We start from the raw sequence: 19,549 nt of genomic DNA, 5'->3' as shown, positions 1-19,549 counted from the left end.
GCAAATCTAGTGCTCAAACGATACCTTAGCAGTTTGATGGTTAACATCAAGGCGTAAAGCTAAAATAAGAAGAGATGAAAAATTAGATTATGTTGCCTCACTTCAAATTCTTAAATGCTGAGAAGTGACTGAAAATGTGTGTAGAATGTCTTCCCAAAGAATGCAATACAGACAGAATGGTAACTAGGCTGGTTAACACACTAGTTAGTAACTATTGAAGCTGGTGTAAACCAGGCTTTTAGCTAGGATTTATAGACTGGGTGTACAAAAAATGTGTGGGGTGAGTGGGTGTGCATTTTAAGCACTAAAAGTCACTGCTGGCTTTTAGGCTATATTAAACTGGTGTACAAACAACATCATGTTTTATGCCTTGTATAATTGTAACATCAATGAGTACAACTCACTACATCAGAAATTCAGTTCCTCAATGGCTCTTTGGATTAACCTTGTAGCTATAGCTTTGCATGTAAGTCAATTTACATGCTGTTCCAAGGTCAATAGTGGCAGTGTGTGTGTGAAACACACATAGACCATCATTACATGTGTACTAGTATGTAATTATAAGGGAAACAGGGCGTACTCTAGGCATCCTGTCTAAAAGTAGGGCGTCAAATTTCTTTGTTTGTTCTAGTGTAGGGCGTCTCCAGGACGCCTAGACGCCCTCCTAGCTAAAAGCCTGGACACTGTCAACCATAGCCTGGTATTCAAATCTATTATAGCTTCGGAGTCTCTTCTAGATCTGTCCTTTCTGCAAATCGTGAGCTATAATAGGTTTGGAAACCAGGCTATGTAAACCGAGCAGAAGTTAAGAGTGTTGATGACTCACAAGCAACAGTCCGATGCATCACTACACACACAAACTACTGTCGCTAGCGTCAGTCCTGTTTCGCCCGTCCCCGCGCCCTGGCGATGTTGGCTTCCTTTTTCGCCTTCCTCTTCTTCTCCTTGTCGCGGGCGTCGATCTGCTGCGCCAGTTTCCATGACAACAGGGCACTGATGAAGAAGAACGGAGAGAGGCACAGCAAGACGTAGTAGATGAACTCCCAGGGGTTTGTCGCCGCCCACTTCAGGATGTCTTCCAGCCACGGAGGAATCTCTGCCATCTTCAGGTGCTGTAGTCTGTGGAAGAAGAGACAGCATACTTTGCGAACTATTTTGTTTTATCCACCATGCATGAAGGCAGCCATCTTGGTTACCTGACCCAGCCCAACCAATCACATGTAAGGGGAAGCCTTTACACATTACTAGTGACATACACATTCAAGGTTAGTCTCCAAGCAGATCTACAATGTACACGGTGCACCGAAAATCGTATATGCTAGCCAGATAAGCTCCAGTCAGCCAGATAAGCAACAGTGCGGACTGGAGTTTATCTGGCTGACTGGAGCTTATCTGGCTAGCATATACGATTTTTGGCACCGTGTAGATCTGCTTAGAGATCAATTAGAGGTAACAGTTACTCAAGCAACTGGGTAGATTTTGGTAAGGGTCAGACGTTTCATGTAGCATCCACTACCTTTTTGCTGTGACACTGAAGAGAGGTAGTGGATGTGCCAGAGTTACTGACGAAAGGTAGCAGATGCTGTCGGAAATACCTGGCTGACTGTTTTCAAATTTCATCCAGTTGCTTGAGTAACTGTTACCTTGTGTATCTTATTACCTTGATGTCTAACCTTCATTTATGCCTTCCATGTTAAACTTAAAGAGTGAGAATAGTAGAGATGACCTTGAGTCACAATGTGACAGGCTAAAAACACGATCCATGGCAAAGATGCATTACACTAACTATTTGAAAAAGCATGAGTGCTACATGTATCCATTTTTTATATCATCACATTTGTAAATGTACATTAGTATTTAGACTCTAGAGCCATGTCAAAATATGCGAAGTTAAGGAGGGTATACGTAGTGGTAGCTCATTTAAGATAACAAAGTGTACTGATATCAACATAGATTTAATTTTCAGTGTATGTTGCATTGACTTTAACATCCTTGGTTCAATCTTTGAAGTTGAACAAAAATTACAGGTATTTCTTTGGGGGAGGGGGGTCATCAGTTAAATGTTGTGCTATGTACAGGTCGTCTACCCTTCTATCGGTATCTACATTAGACTTTCCATAGACAAGTATGTAAAACTGAACGTAAAGTCATAATCTGGCAAGGGGTATATCAGCTCGGTGGCCATAGAAACTGTTATCAAATCATTTCATGAAAAGTAAACAAATCCAGAGAAGACCGGTTTAGCTCTGTAGACGCTCAATATTACAGTAAAAAATTCACGAATCCTACAGATAATCGTGCAGTTACTTACCAAGGGAATGCTGTTCCAACTTTCGGTCCTCTAATGTATGAAAATGCTTCAGTATTGAGTAGAGGAGGGAGAAAAGTTCAGGAAATTTTCGTCGTAAAAACACTACAAGGGCGTCGCCATCTTGACTCTGGGAGAAACCACTTAAGAAATCGCGAGTTTGCAGTTTTCTAGATCGTAGGATAAAAACGTGAAAAATACAAATCACCATTTTTATTTATACAAATTATTCCACTAAAATGAATAATCAATGACAAAGTGATGAGAAAATCTTTACGAATTTAATATAGAGTTTTGACAAAAGACCCCTTTTTCAAATGGTGTGTTCCTATACCCGGAAGTGAAAGCTCAGCTTGGAAAGTCCCAATCGTACGTTGCGTTACGTTGTGCAATGGTACAACATCATCTTTTGCAACAAAAATAGACGTGCAATAGCAGCACTATAAGTGTCCGGCCAGTCAGTTGTGAAGTATCTTATATTCAAGAGATCCCGTCTGTCCAAGAAGTCCGCATACTTTATCTCGAGGGCCTGCTTGGGGAACATAGTGCCATGGCAACAACAAGCCATCACAGCGAAGAAGGTACGTATACGTGCACTATGAATTGTATAGCTAACTCAGTTATCTGGTATGGTACACATTAACGTATGATAGATTGTAGAATAGAGACTTGAGACTGTTTCTGTATGTGAATATATCTCTCTTGGTTTGATTCGATACATTCTTGACGAAAATGTTTAGAAAGGAACAACATCGAAACTTAAGAAGCCGAAACTACTAGTAGCAAGAATTCAGTACGCATTTTGAACTATGTACCAAACGGAACTGATGTCTAGAAGCGTACATATTGAAGCAGTCTTTTCTGTTTTGTATCTGTGCAAAAAAAACATATAGTTTACGTAGAATGTTTGTCTTTGGGTCAATCTCAAAATCCTTAAGGAATCGGTATCGTCGACAGTCGACACATTATGTTAATTCATCTCAGTTCAAAGTTTTTAAATGCTTTACATACAGAAGTGATACTTTTTGATACTACAGAAGTAAAAATCTTATGATTTTTTAGAATATCATAATATTATCATTATCAATATTGAAACTAGGGAAGGAGAGATTCACCTTCTTCTGGCGGAAGGAATCACCTTCAGTTCAAAGTTTTTAAATGCTTTACATACGTATGCAGAAGTGATATTTTTTGATATTACAGAAGTAATAATTTTTTTGATTTAAAAAAAAATATTACAATAATATTATTATTATCAATATTGATACTAGGGAAGGAGAGATTCACATTCTTCTGGCGGACGGAGTCACCTTTCAGTCAGTTTCACCCGTCATGGTTCAAGGTCGATGACGTCACGTATTGTTGTGCTGAACAATACATGATGCACCAGAAGGCAGGTACGTGATAAACTGTAGACCCGCTTTTTACCGTCAAAAAGAACGTTATTATCATTTCGTGTAATTTATGTGCAACATAACTCAATAAGAGCTATCTAGCTAGACGGCTTGTCAGGAAATTTCGGCATGTGGTTAGGTATCAACTCAAGAGGCTATGGATGGATTGTCAAAAAAAATTGGTATGTGGTTAGGTCTTCTCCTTTAAAAGAATGACTAGATTTTGGACCCCAGGTGTCTTTCCTACATACTGCAGCAGAACATCTGGTTTTGAAATAACGTGTTTCGGACAAGCTAAGTCGCGATTTCTAGATGACAGAGTCAGACAGCTCTTGTGCTCTGGACAAAGATGACATAAGTTTGGGCCCTCTAGCAGCTTTCTTTGGACCTACAGGGCGTTTGAACGGGAGCCTTTGAAACATAAAAGACATGAAAGGATCACTTTTATTTCGCTCTATTCTTATGTAGGAATTTGATGATTGGCCAAGGGAAAGGCCTGTTGTTTATTTAAAGCTATGTGTATAATTGAAGCTTATGTGTGTAATTTAAGTTAATGCAATCTAAGATAAGTACTTAGTATTTGTTTGTGCTTGACAGTGGTGTTTGAAGACCATGAAATCGCGCAGCAGATTTTGGAGACCGACGTCCCTCCCGAAATCAAGGCTCTGGGTCGCCAGGTGCGCAACTACGATGACGAAGTTTGGGACGCCCACTGTCAGAGAGTCGTGAAGGAAGGAAACAGAGCAAAGGTACGTTAGTTAAAAATGATTATTATTTTGTATAATTTTGATCTATTTCTTTATAAATTGTAAATGGTAATTTGATAATGTACAGTGTAATTACACTTACTATATAGCGTAATCTTACTCATTACGTGTGGCGTCGTGTGGCGCAACTGAAGAACACGCGGCTGTCAAACAATGGGTCCCGGGATCTAATCCCAGGTGTGCCCAGAGACATGTCCGAACTTGCGCCCCGACGTTGTGCCCTTGGGAAAGGCACTTAACACGACTTTCCTCACTTCACTCAGGTGTAAATGAGTACCTAGCTCATCTAGGGTTAGGGACGTCCCTCGGATAGGACGTTAAATGGAGGTCCCGTGTTTGGGGAGAGCAACACCCCGCGCACGTTAAAGAACCCACCACACCTTTCGAAAAAGAGTAGGGGCATGCCCCGGTCATCCTCGTTCACCAGGACCCTTCCGCTCCACGTTACATCGCTCGCAGCCCTTTCTGCGAGCGATGTAACGTGGAGCGGAAGGGTCCTGGTGAACGAGGATGGCCCCGGTGTGCGATGGTCCGGTCTGGGATGACATCTTGAAAAGGTGATAGTTCACCTGTTATGTCAATCCTTCCACAAAAATGTGGTAAATCAAAATAAATAAATAAATAAATAAATTATGTTTACAACTCATTTTATTTTGTAGTTCTTCTTCTTTTCCATTTGTTTCATTAGGATTTATGGCACAATTTTCAATTTGTTCTTTCGTTGATTTTGCTTAGTGTTGATTATGTATAATTTTGTAAAAATTCCCACTGTCTAGCTTAGCGTAGGCACATGAAAAGCCAGCTAGGCTTTTGGCCCCCGCTGCATGTTTTCTTTTTGCCCTGTTTATCTTTTCATAATTGTACATATATGCGAATAAACAATAAACAATAAAAAAGCGCTTTCGCACATTCGAGTACGCATGTGCAATGTCAAAGGTGAAGGCCCCTGACTTGTAAACAGTTCTTATCTTGACATTGTCTCGGTTTGCACAGCAATTTCCAGACGGGTTCTGTAATTGTATACTCTCCAAGCAGAGGACGGGTTGTTCCGGCATGTTTTTTTACGTGTTTTTAGGCGTTTTTGTCAGGCTCTCTACTTTCTTTTGTCTCTAAAGGGTTTATAGAGAAAAAAAAATGAAAAAGTAGAAAGCCCGACAAAAACGCCTAAAAACACGTAAAAAACCTGCCGGAACCCGTCCTCTGCTTGGAGAGTAGGTTCTGTATACGTCTCGAGAGCCTTTACCGTTGACACTGCATATGCGTGTTCGAATGTGCGAACGAGCTTACTACTCCGTGAAGGAGGTCAGTGACCTCAGACATGAGTATTGTAGTTAGTCATGTCCGTACGTTCGCAGCTACAGCTCGCAATCCCTTTGCTGCATTTGTATGTAGTTTGGCATGTCGTCCGCTAGTATGCACGAGATGATGCACATTCAATTTTTACACCGTAGAAGTTTTTGGTGACGCTTCAGGGGCGAGCCTAATGATATATATATTGTGTGCAGTTTGCAAGAATATAGGAATTGCACAGGAATGTGAAAGTCCACGGGACGATAACTCGAATGCCTCAATGGATTGTCTTCATATTTAGTAGTTGGGTAGGTCGTTGTAAGACCTTGAAACCATTGAATTCTGGCCCCCTAGCGACTTTCTATGGTACTGCAATGGTTATAGATAATGTAATATTACAAAACCCCCATCTTGAAGGATTGAAACAGTCTCCACAGCTGTTGTCTGTAAGCATGGTTCCATTGTTTCTTTCGACGTTTATGCTTTAAATTCACAACAAATGCAAATGTCAACGGATGTGAAACTGAAATCAAAGTGAAGACCAAATGTGTCACGGATTTCTCTGCAGTTCACTCAGAACCCGCATCTACTAAAGAAGCTGCTAGCGACAAAAGGCACCACACTGGTGGAAGCCAGCCCCAATGATACGAAATGGGGCATCGGTTTGCACGAGAGGAACCCAAAGGCTTTCAATCGGAAAACATGGCGGGGACAGAACCTCCTCGGTGCCATCCTGACTGAGCTCAGAGACGAACTGCTTGCTGAGCGGGCAGGGAGCTCAGAGGAATCAACCAGCGGTAAGTTTGGACCAATAGATCGATCCCTTAGCGCCGTCCCCTGTCAAAACATAAGAATACAACATAAAAAATAGATATACCTTGACGCAAATGCAGCCGTGCTCTCATAGGTCGAGCCGGTGATTACAATGCTATCATTGGTTGAACTAATGATTGTGATTGGCAGTTGGGATTAGTGTATTGGTCATCCTAACCTGATGAAGGCTGGAGCCAAAAATATAGTTAGACATTTCTTCGTGTTGGACCGCAGTTTAGCTGATTGTTGTCAATCTAGATTTGTATTCCCGTGTACATCAAAATCAATTTAATCCAATCTTACTTTTTTAGAGGAGGAAAAGTTCACCTTTTTCTTCCGTAAGGATTCGCCCTTCAGCCAGTTCCATCCAGCTCAGTTCAAGGTCGATGACGTCACGTTCAATTGTGCAGAACAGTACATGATGTACCAGAAGGCAGGTACGTGAAATAGCATACATACTATATACATGTACGTAGTTAGACTGTTATGTATAACTTAACGTATACATTGTACATCCAGTTATCCGTATAGGGCTATCATCATCATCTTGTCGTGAGAGTGTCACGGATGAACATCACCCTCCTCCTCCAGTCCTCCCTGTCCTCCATTGCTCTTGGTAGTTCTTCTAAATTGCAGCCTGCATTCTCACAGAGCTGCTGTATGTAGGTTGTGCGAGGCCTGCCTACACTTGCATGTCCATGTTTTGGTGCCCACAAAAGAACGTCGCTGATGATCTCTTCCTTACTCCTCCAGGAATGACCAGCGAATGGCATTACGAAATTCACAGAAACTAGGTAGTAACTCTTAGGACTTCAAGGCCAAAGTATGAGATCTTCGTGTGTTTTTTTTGTTTCCGATGAAAAGAGGGAAAAATTGAAAATATAAGTCTCTCACATATCTGCGTTCGTTTTTTGTGTTTTGTCAGAGGTGTTTGATGACCATGAGATCGGACAACAGATTCTAGAATGTGACGTTCCGCCCCAAATCAAAGCTCTGGGTCGCCAGGTGCGCAACTACAACGATGAGGTCTGGAACGCCCACTGTCAGAGGGTTGTGAAGGAAGGGAACAGGGCAAAGGTACATTTCTTGGACTAACTTATTTCTGTAGTTGCTTGAGTTGAACTATGCAAATCCATACTGATGGTCTCCACATAGAATGATTCAGATGATGGGTCTTTTGGATACCATACTGTAGACGGATACAATTTTGTGATAGAATGTAGATTATGAAGCAAGAGAGAAATGCACCGTATAGGCTTGTACAAACCATATTTCCCTATCTCATTCAGTTAAGTAAAGGTAAATTCATGTTTCTACAGTGACTAAAACATGTTCTACATTTATTTGCTTCAACATGTTTTTTTATGCCTTGTACAAAGTTTGCAATAAAGGACTTCACTCTTTCATTTGTTATAATGACACACATTTCGATGCAGTTTTCACAGAACCCGCATCTACGGGAGGCGCTGTTGGCCACAAAAGGCACCACCTTAGTGGAGGCCAGCCCCAGGGACAGGAAGTGGGGAATCGGGCTGTCTGAGAAGAACGCGAAGGCACATAACCGGAAAACATGGCGGGGACAGAACCTCCTCGGGGCCATCCTGACTGAACTGAGGGACGAACTGATTACCGAGGGGTCACGGAGTTCGTCAGAGTCAGGCAGCGACGACGCTTAAACACGAGCTTTGAGACGCTTCTGACAACGGAAAACAAATTATCTATAATCTTTATTGGTTTGATATTTCTCTTATAAATTCTTGAAACATTTTACATAAAACATGTCTGTAGTAAGTGCTGTGCATCTATAGTCACTTGATATTAAAGTCAGTGAAAATTACTCAGTATTGCCATAGGTAAGGATTGTATTTGTTGTAATAACATAGAATAAGCGAAACTTCTCAGCCAGTTGAAGGACACGTTCTTGATCAATATGAAATCAAGTTATCTGTTCTATTATTGTCGTGATTAGTATAATATAATTAATGGAATTTAAAAGAAAGGTTTTTACATTTTACCTATCAAACGTACTTAACCCTGGAAACCCGCAGGGATGTACAGTATTCAAAGCTAAGCGTATAAAATAATTATTTTTCGTCTCAATTAAGAAGTTGATCTACATGATGTACGTCAGTACTTACAAATTCAACCCATGTACGTTTAAGAGTACATGATGTCTACTGGTGCTTTAAAATGATCTGCTACTCATAAAAATATAATGATATCTAGAGATCATACAGTTAGAGATCATACACGATAATATGTATAAGAAATGCATAGGTGTCTCCAATCCATTATGGAAAACAGTTGCATAGAATACAATTTGTCATTAAAGTCCTTTCAAACCTTTCCCCTCTTGACTAAGTTTTAGTTGACTTTAGTTATATCTACTTGAGTTAGCAGTTCATACTCATCAGTTACTGAAGGGCAGATACCACAATTACTGCTGGTCATACGAGACTGCATCCTCCCAGCATGCCCGATATGCTCGCTTCATTACCTCCCATATCGGCCCTGCAATTTCCAGCCTGTGAACTCTCTTCTGGCGACGTTATTGATAGTTGCTCATTAATAATTAATGAGCTAGCCTTATTTGGTACAAACGACCGTTATTTTTGCTCTGAACCCAAATTAGCGATATAAGACGTAACCTGATTGGTTGATAGCTTCCCAGCGTCCTTTGCGCTTTTGCTCGAGATGAGCTTTAGCAAACCCTCTGATTGGCTGAAGCTGTTTTGGTGGTGACGTCGCCAGAAGCGAGTTCACAGGCAGGAAATTGCAGGGCCGATATGGGAGGTAATGAAGCGAGCATATCGGGCATGCTGAGAGGATGACGAGACTGTTAAGATATACTAAAACATTTGGTTTCATAAAAGTACCAACCTAAATGGCGATCTGAAAAATTCTGCTTCACCACAAAAGTGACAATGGTCTAGTTAATATTAATGGAACGAAAAATGGGGGTTTACAACACAAACTCCTAAAATAGCTGACAGTTTTAAACAAAGCCTACCTCTGATAATTCAGCTGTATTCATCCGCTGTGAATACTAGACCACACAACTCAGATCTACTATAATCACGCCCAAAAAATTGTGATTTTCACCGGCACCAAATTGTGGAAGTTTAGACCCTACCTGTTCCTTTCGACATAAATATTTGCCAAATTGGACCAAAACCGTCAAGGAAAGAAAGATTTTCAAGGATTGTTCTATCATCTTAAGGGTTCCTCTCAAGGCCACCGTGACGTCAGCCCGGAAGCGCTCAGCGGAAGTTGGCGTAGTGGTCGAAACTGTCCAGGTACTCCACAACAGCCTGGTAACAGAACTGGTACTGGTCCTGTGAAAGAAACAGAAGTGAAAGAATAAATAGTTGGTGTGACCTAGTGCTGCGTACCGGTACTGTGTACCGGTACTGTACCGTAAAATTGATCAGGTACAGGTCCAAAATACCGAATCATGAAGTACCGGTACTGTACCGAAGTAAACTTGCACCAACATGTGCTTATTTTGTGACTGATCTCCTAACCTAATTACCTCATGTGACATCTTGGAACAGCGTTACTAATATGCAACAGATCATTCAGGCAGGCCGGGAGTTTTGGTAGCAAGGCCGAAGGGAGTTTGGCGGTAGGAAACCTAGTCATTGAGAAAGCAGCAGAGTTGTATGGTACTAGTACTGCAGCTTCTTCGTTGAAGACCTTCGCTCACCAGTGTTTTTGGCGAAGGTTCAGGAGCAAGCCTAATTCAAATGTGTAGTACTTAATTTTCAGGTGTGCTACGTGAAACTGTAACTTAGCTAGTGTTGTCAGTCAGACTTCTATTCTTTGAGATAATGTGACCTACCAGTGTCTGCACCATGTGAGGCCGCTGCAGACGGAGCGTCTTGACGACTTGGAAGACGTCACAGATACCCTCTGCCTTCACCCGCTCTAGCACCGTGCTGATGGCACAGAACGCCCCCGTGCGGCCGGCTCCAGAACTGTAACACACACAAAAAGCAGTGCCCTGCATTACGAATTCCAACTCAATGTTGCGAAAATGTGTTTGATATAATTATTGGTGGAAATAGTACATTACATCTACTGTGTTGATACAAAACTGCACAATTGTACAACTAATAACTAACTAGCTACATATATCCGTCATTCTCTGACTACAGAGATGAACATTTTGATTTTTTTAAACCCTTTTGCTCTGACATAAAAGGTCCAATGGTTTTACTTCATTTACATACCTGCAGTGCACGGTGATTGGTCCGTTGCCAGAGTGTTGCTGCTGTTTTTGAACTTGACCAATCAGATCGATCATTCCACTGGCGCTGTCAGGAATACCGACTTCCGGCCAGCCGTGGAAGTGGAACTGTTGTACTGTTCGGGTTGTACCATCCTGGGAAAGGTAAAGCAACTATACTTCTCACCTTTGTTTATCAAAATTAAACACTTAATTGTAATTATACAATACAGTCTAAATAAAGCAAAGCGAGAGGCTAACACATAATTATTTTTGTGAACTGCCGGCTAAATTTTGCCGGGAAGGATTCTTTGAAATCAGAGGAATATACAAATGACACCCAAAACGTTTTGTATCTTCTCCTGATGTAATATTAGAAATAAATGAAGACAAAGTGGAAGAAAGGTGGAAACTCCTGTAAAGTACATATTGTATTAAAAGCAAAAAGATACTTTAGTTATTTACGTTGTTTACAAAATGATTTGTGGACAATGAAAACATGGACTTTAATGTTCTACAAGTTAAAGACACTTACCTTATGACTCCTAACTCCAAATGTGCGTAATGTGTACTCAGGAAAACTTGTGGTCTCCTGAAGGGTGACAGCCAGGTCTCCGTAGGACTGAAGTCCCTCGTCCGGCCAGTACATGGCGCACTTGTACTGTGTGTTATAGAAACTATGGATGTTAACCGTTATGGAACTAGTTTGTCATCCGTAGCTTCTTCATCTTTATCTTACAACTTTACATCACGCTAATACTGCTTTTTCTGGTAAAAAGCACATTACCAACAGTGGATAAGCCTCCTACCCCTATTGCAGTTGCCCGTGTGGCTCAAAAGCTATCTAAATGGAAATAGCACCAAGCCAACATATACACCGAAAGCTGTGGGAAAGAAACGTTAAATTCTTCTAGGGCTATGGGCCTCTTGTATACAAACGTATATAGCATAGTATCATTAAAACCAGTTGTTCATTCATTCAGTTATTTTATCTGTTTCATCATCTTGTCGTGAGAGTGTCACGGATGGACAACACCCTCCTCCTCCAGTCCTCTCTGTCCTCCATTGCTCTTGACAGTTGTTCTGGTGTGCATCCTGCATCCTCACACAGCTACTGTATGTAGGTCGTGTAATTTGATATAAGTGTGTGTACCTGACTCTTCTCCCATAGCCCCGTGATCATGACGATAGAACAAGAGTTCCACTCCCACGCCATCCTCCAGAAGTCCTCCACAGTCCGGTCCAGCGGGCCCTGCGTGGCGATGTACGCGTCCTTCTGACAGTAACCCTGCAAACCCGAAGGATAGAATCCTGTATTAACCGCAGGTCTTAGTTTGCATAATTAACATACCATTACATTGGTCTCCATGAAAGTTATCAATTGCTAAAAGATAATTAGATTTCATTCAGCCCTTCTTGACGTATCCTTTTTCAAAGTCTTCAGCTTAAAAGCCCCTGCAGTTCCAAATAAAGCTGCTTGAAAGCCCCTACTTATGCCCTTTCTTTCCGACAACTAAAATGCATAACTCAGTGTGAAATACAGGAAGTCTGTTTTAAATGTCATCACTTATATATGTAATTTCGAAAACTCTACGTCCCTTTCCAGCGGCCGATCAAAAAATGGCGTTCATGTTAAAAGCAACTCACGTCGATAAAGGAAGCGTTGATGTAGTCCGCACTCTTCACGCCCGGTTTGTGCTGTAGGATCACCCGGGAAGTGTCGTCTGGAAAGTAGTCAACCAAGGGTTAGATGTTGAACAGACGTTTCATTGGCAACGTATTGATCGATACGATTTTGAACCTATTGTGTCAATGAGAGTACATTTGAGAATTTATGGCTTTTATATCGATTTTCCTTATCTTCAACATTGTCATGATGACCATAACTGTAGTTCGTAAGCCGATGTTTTTTTTAAATTAATTTATTTATCTATTTATTTGTTCAACACATGTACATGGCAGGGTTGCCCAACTAGCCGGAGGCTATTACTAAGGGCAAACTCATGTGCGGTTATAGGACTGTAGGTTTTGAACCACACACACCGGGGCATGCCCCTTCTCTTTTTCGAAAGGTGTGGCGGGTTCTTTTACGTGCGCGGGGTTTTACTGTGATCAAACGCTGATTTTCGGATGGTCGTCACTATGCATGAGAAAGTTTTGTTCTGACGCATTAGTTTGCACCGACATCGATTTTACACACGCAATATTGTTACACAAATGGTCAAATACTCACAAGGTAGGACTTGGAGCAGCCTGTTTTTGGACACGTTTTCGGGAAGATTTCCATTCCGCATATTCGCCTTATCAATCGGGATACGAATCAGTTTCTGAAAGATAAATATGTTGAGACGACGATCAACTTAACCACAGAGATATCAAGAAGAAACTGGATAAGCAATGGGAAATTTATCTCTTATTAAGATGCTACAGTTCACAATTCACAAATAAATATACATCTTAAAGCAAACAAACCATGTTTATCGCAAGATAGCACTCAGTTAGTCATGGAACTGGATAGATTTGTAAACGGTCAGACTTTTCAGATAGCATCCACTACCTTTCGTCTGTCACTAACAAATAATAATTGTTATCTTGCGCTCCTTGCTGCCAAAATGTCTAACCTTCACCGACAATCCACATTTTAGAGATAGAAAGCACACGGCGTGGTGTATGCGTCATTTACGTCACAGTAAAGGGTGTTGTACGACATAGCACTATGATATATGGAATTACTTTGAAGAAAAAAACGAAGCATTTGGCTATACAATATAGACTTTTTATCGTCACAGACTATACGTTAAAAGCTAGAACGTCAAGTTGTGTACCTGAAATTCTGTCTCAATCCCAGTCTTGCCCGTCTCCAGATCGATCGTCCTCAGGTTGTGCATGTAGCGGTGGATGTTGGTCACTTCAGCCTCGGTGTCTCCGTACATGTGTTGTTCCAACAGGGCTTTGAAGATGAACACGTACTGAGCCTGAAGTGATAGGAAAATTACACACTGGTCTTATACATAGCACATTGCATTAAGCCCTGGTTACACATATCCGAACATGGCTTCCCAACCTACCCTCAAACAAGATTGGCTTTGGTCCGCTGGTGTTAAGCCGAACAAGCCGAATGTTTTGAAATGTTCCAAACATTCTGCGGTGGACTGGGTCGACTGGTGGTTGGGAGTATGTCAGTAGTGGAGAGGGTGTGGTTGGGTGCCAAATTTGACCTTTAATATTTAACCGGTCCCTTTAATTTGTTGGTTGGCTGGTGGCCAAAAGCTGGTGTTCGGCTATATCATATGTGTAACCGGGGCTTAAGTGTTATAGCTATGGAGTCGACTGCATTGTCTTAGGCGTTGAGCGTTACCTCGGCCGCCGGTCTTTCAGTTGGCCATGAAGTTGCAGAACATCTTTCAAAGTGAATGATCATGAGCTTCTCAATAGAGCTTAAATTTGCAGGTAAAAGATAGATACTATAACTATAATTCTGTTCAACCAACCTAGCAGCCATACCTAACAGACGGAAAAATAGTCAGCACTTCTTTTCTTTATTACCAGTAGAAATGTAAAAGAAAGTTGTCCTCTTACCGCTGTTTGTACCATGTTGCTTCTATTCTGACGCATTTCTGACACGAACCCGAACACGTCAACCTTCTGTTCTTCCTTGATCATGTCCAACATGGCGTCCACAGTGATGAAGGTGCCGGTTCGACCTACTCCGGCGCTGTGTAGTGTAAAACGAACACATAATTGATGAAGTACAAAATCAGTAGGAGATCAGAATTGTACGGTGTCCCAGAGGTACAATGTTCTTTTTTATTCCATTTTCATTCCCTGCTGGTATTTTCATTTTCTGCTGGCATTTTCATTTTCTATTAGCATTTTTCATAGAAAACGGAAAGGGCATAAAAACATTGTACCTTTGTCTACGGTAAAATTACTTCTTATCGATCATTATACTCCAATCACTTCATTCACTACGTACATCGTCTATCGTACGAAACTGATACTAAAACTGGCTTGACTTGCTACCTCCATTTGTGTGTGTATGTGTGTGTGTGTACGTTGATGTGCGGTGTGCATGTGTGTCTGTGTGTACGTGGTATATACGGTGTGCATGTGTGTGCGAGTTGTGTGCGGTGTGTATGTGTGTGTGTGTGTGTATTGTGTGCTCATGGTACTCTTATTACCGGTTTTACAGACCTGCAGTGAACGACGATTGGCCTACAGTTTGGCGTCAATGCTGACGTCACAGTTTTCCGGAACTTCAGCAATCCCATGGGGCTCCGGGGCAGGCCGAAGTCAGGCCAGCCGGTAAAGTGAAAGTGGGTGACCTTACGGGACTTCATTTCAGCCTGTAAGGAACAATACGTGTTTCAAGTAAGCTTCATTTGTCGTTTGTACATTGTTTTGTAAATATCCTTTACGTCTTACCGAATTACATGTCCCATTCTGTTCTTGCATAAGCACGGCCTACATCTATGCCGTCTTGGTAAAACTCTTACTTTGGATAACATAAAACTGTTTTGATAATTCCTTTTAAACTTTTAAGGTATTGTCTTCGACATTTGATATGTCAAATGACCTTACTAAGTAATATAATTGATTATATACATGTATATATTTATTGCTGTCGCCTGTCGGATAATATTTGATTTCGCATATATGATAATACTTTATGTTTGGGAACGCATTGTTAGCAGCGACACCTAGCTGCAATGTGGAATAGTACTAGTCAGTTTTGCCCTGAGGAAGGTGACAAACGTGTACCGAAACGTCGGCTGTTGACTGTATGTAGATCTTGGTTGTGAATAAAGAAATTTGCTATCCAGTGATTTTCTAACCAGATACGTAAAGATATATGTTTCTATAAGTGTGCGTATGTATCTGGCCAGATTCAAACCTTCCGTATCAGAAGCACCCGCGTGACATAGTCCACCATCGGCACTGTCTCGGCTAACGTCACCGTTATGCCGCCATCTTCACTGTCAGAAGCGTAGAGCTTCTCCCCACTGTCGGGCCAATACTGGCTGCACTTTTTCTGTAAACAGACATAATCTGTCAGGTTTCGAAACTGGTGTCTTCTCTCGAACGTATGTAGATTAACAAATGAAATTGTTATTGCTGGTATTGCACCCCAATTGATTTGCATAATGATGAATGTTTATCTTTTAACGGGACTTGATTCACAGTACAATGATAAAATTCGTATACGTTAAACTCAGGCCGAATCGAAGTATAATTGTAAAGGTACATGCGAACGTTAAAAGGTAAAAGATGTGTCTACTCCTACTATAGATCTATCTTATGTCTCGTGAATGACCGTTTGAATTCTTCTTTGGAGGAACTGGCTAACGAATAGTCCGACGTCTCTAATGATAGGTGGGTTGTGACATTAGTAGAAATATTTTTCTTCTTCACTCTTTATATGTCATAATATTTATATGCTTCAAAAAATATTTTAATCAATGATGGGTATTATCCTTACCTTCCCCTTCTCCTCCAGGTTCGTTACCATGACGATAGCAGTTGAACCAGTTTCCCAGATCATCCTCCAGAAGTCATCTACCGTGTTATCCATGGGACCTAAGGAATGGCATTCATTATGGCCCTGGTTAAGTTACTTTTAGATTTAAATTTAGATTAATTAAGATAAGTTGTAATAGTGGTATCATGTGTTCATCAAAGGAAAACATGATATGTCATAGATATCACTCAAGTTAGCATGATGCAGTTTTTGTTGTTGTATCTTGACACTTCAGATGACATATCGATTTCATAATACACTTACAATTTGGCATCACAGTGACTATAAACAGTCAGGATATATCATAAACGATCGTAGCTTTACATACCTTGTGCCGCTATGTATTTTCTCTCTTCTCGGTAGCCCTAAACATCAAAAGACAACAACAACAAACTTATCATAATAGGCAGGCAAGGAGCATTGCAAGCACACAAGTTATATTGTGTTAGTTTTCAGTTTTTATCTGCAGATTATCTTTCATAACATATCACCTGCACCACTTTACAATTGAAAATAGATCCATCTGTCAATTACCAAGAGAAAACAATAACACACAAAAAAATGATGGATATACTTACGTCAATGTATGAAGCATGAATGTAGCCAGATCCGGCCACACCCTCGATCGGAGTCAGCGTCACTAGGCCATTGTCATCTGTCATAGATATGAGGAGTTATGCATTTAGATCTTTAGCAAAGGCAAATAGGAGGCATTGGTTTTCATGTAAACGACGAGTACATTGCTATCCGTTCGTTCCTTCGTTCGTTCAGACCCTTGTAGTGCCTAATGGCAAATAGGGCAGCAAGTTTCCTTTCTGTTTCAGAAGTAGGATATATTTTATAAGGAGGAGTTGCTAGCCCTTCCCCTTAAACGTGCTCGAGGCACCCCCTCGAATACGGTACCCCCCCCCCCCCCCCATTTTCGACCCTTCCGAAAGACGGTGCAGCCCCAACCGAAATGTCCTGACCCTGAGAACTTAAACTGGGGTCAACTAGTTGGTACGGGAGCCTGTTACCAGTTTTGAGGCTGTTACCAGTTGAGCCACAGGGCTACCCGTACACTGTTATAGTTGAACAGATATTTGTAAAACAGAACACGTCAACTCACATGCGATGATGTTTCTGAACCTGTTTCTCGAGGCGTTTTCCTGACTGTAGTATGCCTCCGCGTACTCTCTTCCAAAGGGTGCCGGCAGTGCCTATCGTGAAACAATGTAAAACTTGTCAAATGATAAACATCAATTGGATCTTCGAATCGTGAATAGTTTTATCAAATTTATAAGTCACTGATCAATAAAACGACTCTTTGTACACAACCGAGTGTTTCATTCAACGGGAGTTTCGCGTTCGGTGACCGTCTTTCATCGTCCTCTGACTGGTTAACTTTGCACAACACTGCAGCTAAAAGTAAAGTATTTACAAAACATATACAGAGTGTATCATATCATCTCTTTATTTATCAATTAGATATTGTAAATTGCCGTTTCAATAACTGAGTAAATAAACAGAATCATCAAATTGAAGGAATGCTGACTTTGTATTCCTGTGTGAAGAGTTGGTCGTCGTTTGCGTGCCGCCGGTTGAACTCCCTCTCCAGTTTGTCAATGGGGATCGGTTGGCGGAAGTCTAGATCTTTCTTGGAACCTGGAAAAATGTATCCTAACTCATTAAACCATTTGGAATTATTCTCAGACTGATAAACATTTCAATACATACATTTCAAAACGCAGTATTTGGTTATTCTTTATTCCCGTATAATTCTCCAGTCCGTTGCGAATCGCAGCATCGATATGCACAGTGGTTTGAAGATTATTTAGATTCAAAATGTTTTCAAGACATTTGCACATAGCATGGGCATAAATTCACTTTGTAAAGGTTTGTAGGGCACTCTACTCACTAATTTTTTTCTCCTTTTTTCGTTTGACACCCTTACTCGAATCCGGATCGGAAGTTGTTAATTTCTAACCCAGTAATGTTCTTGAATCCGTTGCGAATCGTAGCATTCAAGTGGTTTGAAGATCATCTTAATTGAAAACTTTTCCAAGTCATTTGTACATATTACGTTTCATTTTGTGCTCTACTCACTGAATCGTCTTCGTTTGATACTTAGTAGCGGCTTTGGCTTAGCTACGGTTACTTCGTCGTCCAGATTAGCGGGTCCAATGACTCCAAGCTCGTCATCCTCACCAGCATGCCATCTCGGGGGGAGAGGTGGAGGTACCAGGTCATTCTCCTTTGCTGCCTGGTGTCTCCTACATAGTTTGGTAAAAGGAGACAAATCACCTTCCGAAGAAAAAATGTTCACCAACTCAGAAAATTAACTCACTGGATTTTTTTGTCAGAATCACTGTCGTGATTTTGGTGAGTCATTATTTTGGGAGAAATGATCTCTTAGCCCAAACAAATTATCCACTTCTAAAGAATGTACCTAGATTAGATAGTCTTATCCCTACAAATATACCGATGCAGAAAACAGCCAATGATGATACACTAGTAGTAAACTAATCATAAGCTAGAACTTACAAACGATTCTAATTTTCTGTTGCAGTGCTTTATAGTTGTGATATTATCGATACGAGATCTATTTTGATGGTGACATACATGTTATGTATTACTAAGCTGAATTCGAACATGAAGTATTACTTATGAACGTCACTTGGTAGTTTGTGCTACGCCACCTGTCGGAAGGTAAATGAAACGCTACCTGTAGAAGACCAGGCCCGCCACTGCTGCAGAGATGACCACCACAACTGCCAATATGCCTCCTACGATCCCTCCCACCGATGAACCATGCTCTTGATTTCCTTTGCCATTCAAAACAACAATATATATATATATATAGTGTTCCTTGACGAACATATTATGAACTTGGTGATACGATACAAACATGACAACACTAAGTCATCGTATAGATGCGAAGAGAGGTTATGAAAATTGGTATCATAAATAATTAACCCCAGAGTTCACGTACCTGATATGCCTGACGTGGTGACGGGCGCTATGTACGCAGATGATTTCTGTGTCTACGTAAAAGAGAGACAGTAAAACGTACTAGGCTGATTACACGTCGTTGTTTCAACTCAGGATTGAATCATATAATGTAGAGTGGCAAGCGTGTAATTCATATTTCTTGTACACCATTCTCTACTACGCAATAATGTATTCACGAATGATTGTGACAACGGTGAACTGACGCGAGAGTCTCATTCATACATGATAATACATGTGCCT

At 41.0% G+C, this 19,549-nt stretch overlaps 3 protein-coding genes across 3 annotated transcripts; 1 reads left to right on the top strand and 2 right to left on the bottom strand.

Annotated features, from left to right (window-relative positions):
• Positions 1-460: 460 nt before the first annotated feature.
• LOC136444730 (small integral membrane protein 15-like) lies at positions 461-2,447 on the bottom strand. The gene is made up of 2 exons (XM_066442431.1): positions 2,312-2,447; positions 461-1,119 (listed from the first exon to the last, which is right to left on the bottom strand). Exon 2 carries the CDS (start codon positions 1,101-1,103, stop codon positions 876-878), a length of 228 nt encoding a protein of 75 aa, XP_066298528.1. The 5' UTR covers positions 1,104-1,119; positions 2,312-2,447; the 3' UTR covers positions 461-875.
• A 194-nt stretch (positions 2,448-2,641) lies between these two features.
• Positions 2,642-7,682, top strand: LOC136445453 (uncharacterized). Its single transcript, XM_066443496.1, has 6 exons — positions 2,642-2,889; positions 3,580-3,705; positions 4,300-4,451; positions 6,328-6,556; positions 6,884-7,009; positions 7,498-7,682. The coding sequence occupies exons 1-6, from the start codon at positions 2,859-2,861 to the stop codon at positions 7,665-7,667; spliced, it is 834 nt and encodes a 277-aa protein (XP_066299593.1). The 5' UTR covers positions 2,642-2,858; the 3' UTR covers positions 7,668-7,682.
• A 603-nt stretch (positions 7,683-8,285) lies between these two features.
• Positions 8,286-18,688, bottom strand: LOC136445217 (receptor-type tyrosine-protein phosphatase alpha-like). The gene is made up of 18 exons (XM_066443084.1): positions 18,645-18,688; positions 18,404-18,570; positions 17,853-17,962; positions 17,427-17,517; positions 16,897-16,973; positions 16,647-16,683; positions 16,280-16,377; positions 15,695-15,832; positions 14,995-15,146; positions 14,380-14,515; positions 13,626-13,775; positions 13,034-13,127; positions 12,448-12,524; positions 11,954-12,088; positions 11,336-11,461; positions 10,805-10,956; positions 10,414-10,549; positions 8,286-9,907 (listed from the first exon to the last, which is right to left on the bottom strand). The coding sequence occupies exons 1-18, from the start codon at positions 18,686-18,688 to the stop codon at positions 9,833-9,835; spliced, it is 1,995 nt and encodes a 664-aa protein (XP_066299181.1). The 3' UTR covers positions 8,286-9,832.
• Positions 18,689-19,549: the final 861 nt, after the last annotated feature.

Source organism: Branchiostoma lanceolatum, chromosome 11, assembly GCF_035083965.1.
Source record: "Branchiostoma lanceolatum isolate klBraLanc5 chromosome 11, klBraLanc5.hap2, whole genome shotgun sequence".
Lineage (NCBI taxonomy): Eukaryota > Metazoa > Chordata > Leptocardii > Amphioxiformes > Branchiostomatidae > Branchiostoma > Branchiostoma lanceolatum.
This window is presented reverse-complemented; position numbering and strand designations above follow the sequence as displayed.

Excerpts from the sequence above, each read along its gene's own strand:
- LOC136445453 (XM_066443496.1), top strand. The coding sequence starts at position 2,859 with ATGGCAACAACAAGCCATCACAGCGAAGAAG. Across the intron at positions 6,557-6,883 it reads CTCAGAGGAATCAACCAGCG|AGGAGGAAAAGTTCACCTTT; the intron begins GTAAGTTTGGAC and ends TTACTTTTTTAG. Across the intron at positions 7,010-7,497 it reads CATGATGTACCAGAAGGCAG|AGGTGTTTGATGACCATGAG; the intron begins GTACGTGAAATA and ends GTGTTTTGTCAG.
- LOC136444730 (XM_066442431.1), bottom strand. The coding sequence starts at position 1,103 with ATGGCAGAGATTCCTCCGTGGCTGGAAGACATCCTGAAGTGGGCGGCG.
- LOC136445217 (XM_066443084.1), bottom strand. The coding sequence starts at position 18,688 with ATGACTCACCAAAATCACGACAGTGATTCTGACAAAAAAATCCA. Across the intron at positions 12,089-12,447 it reads TCAACGCTTCCTTTATCGAC|GGTTACTGTCAGAAGGACGC; the intron begins GTGAGTTGCTTT and ends TCGGGTTTGCAG. Across the intron at positions 10,550-10,804 it reads CCAATCACCGTGCACTGCAG|TTCTGGAGCCGGCCGCACGG; the intron begins GTATGTAAATGA and ends TGTGTGTTACAG.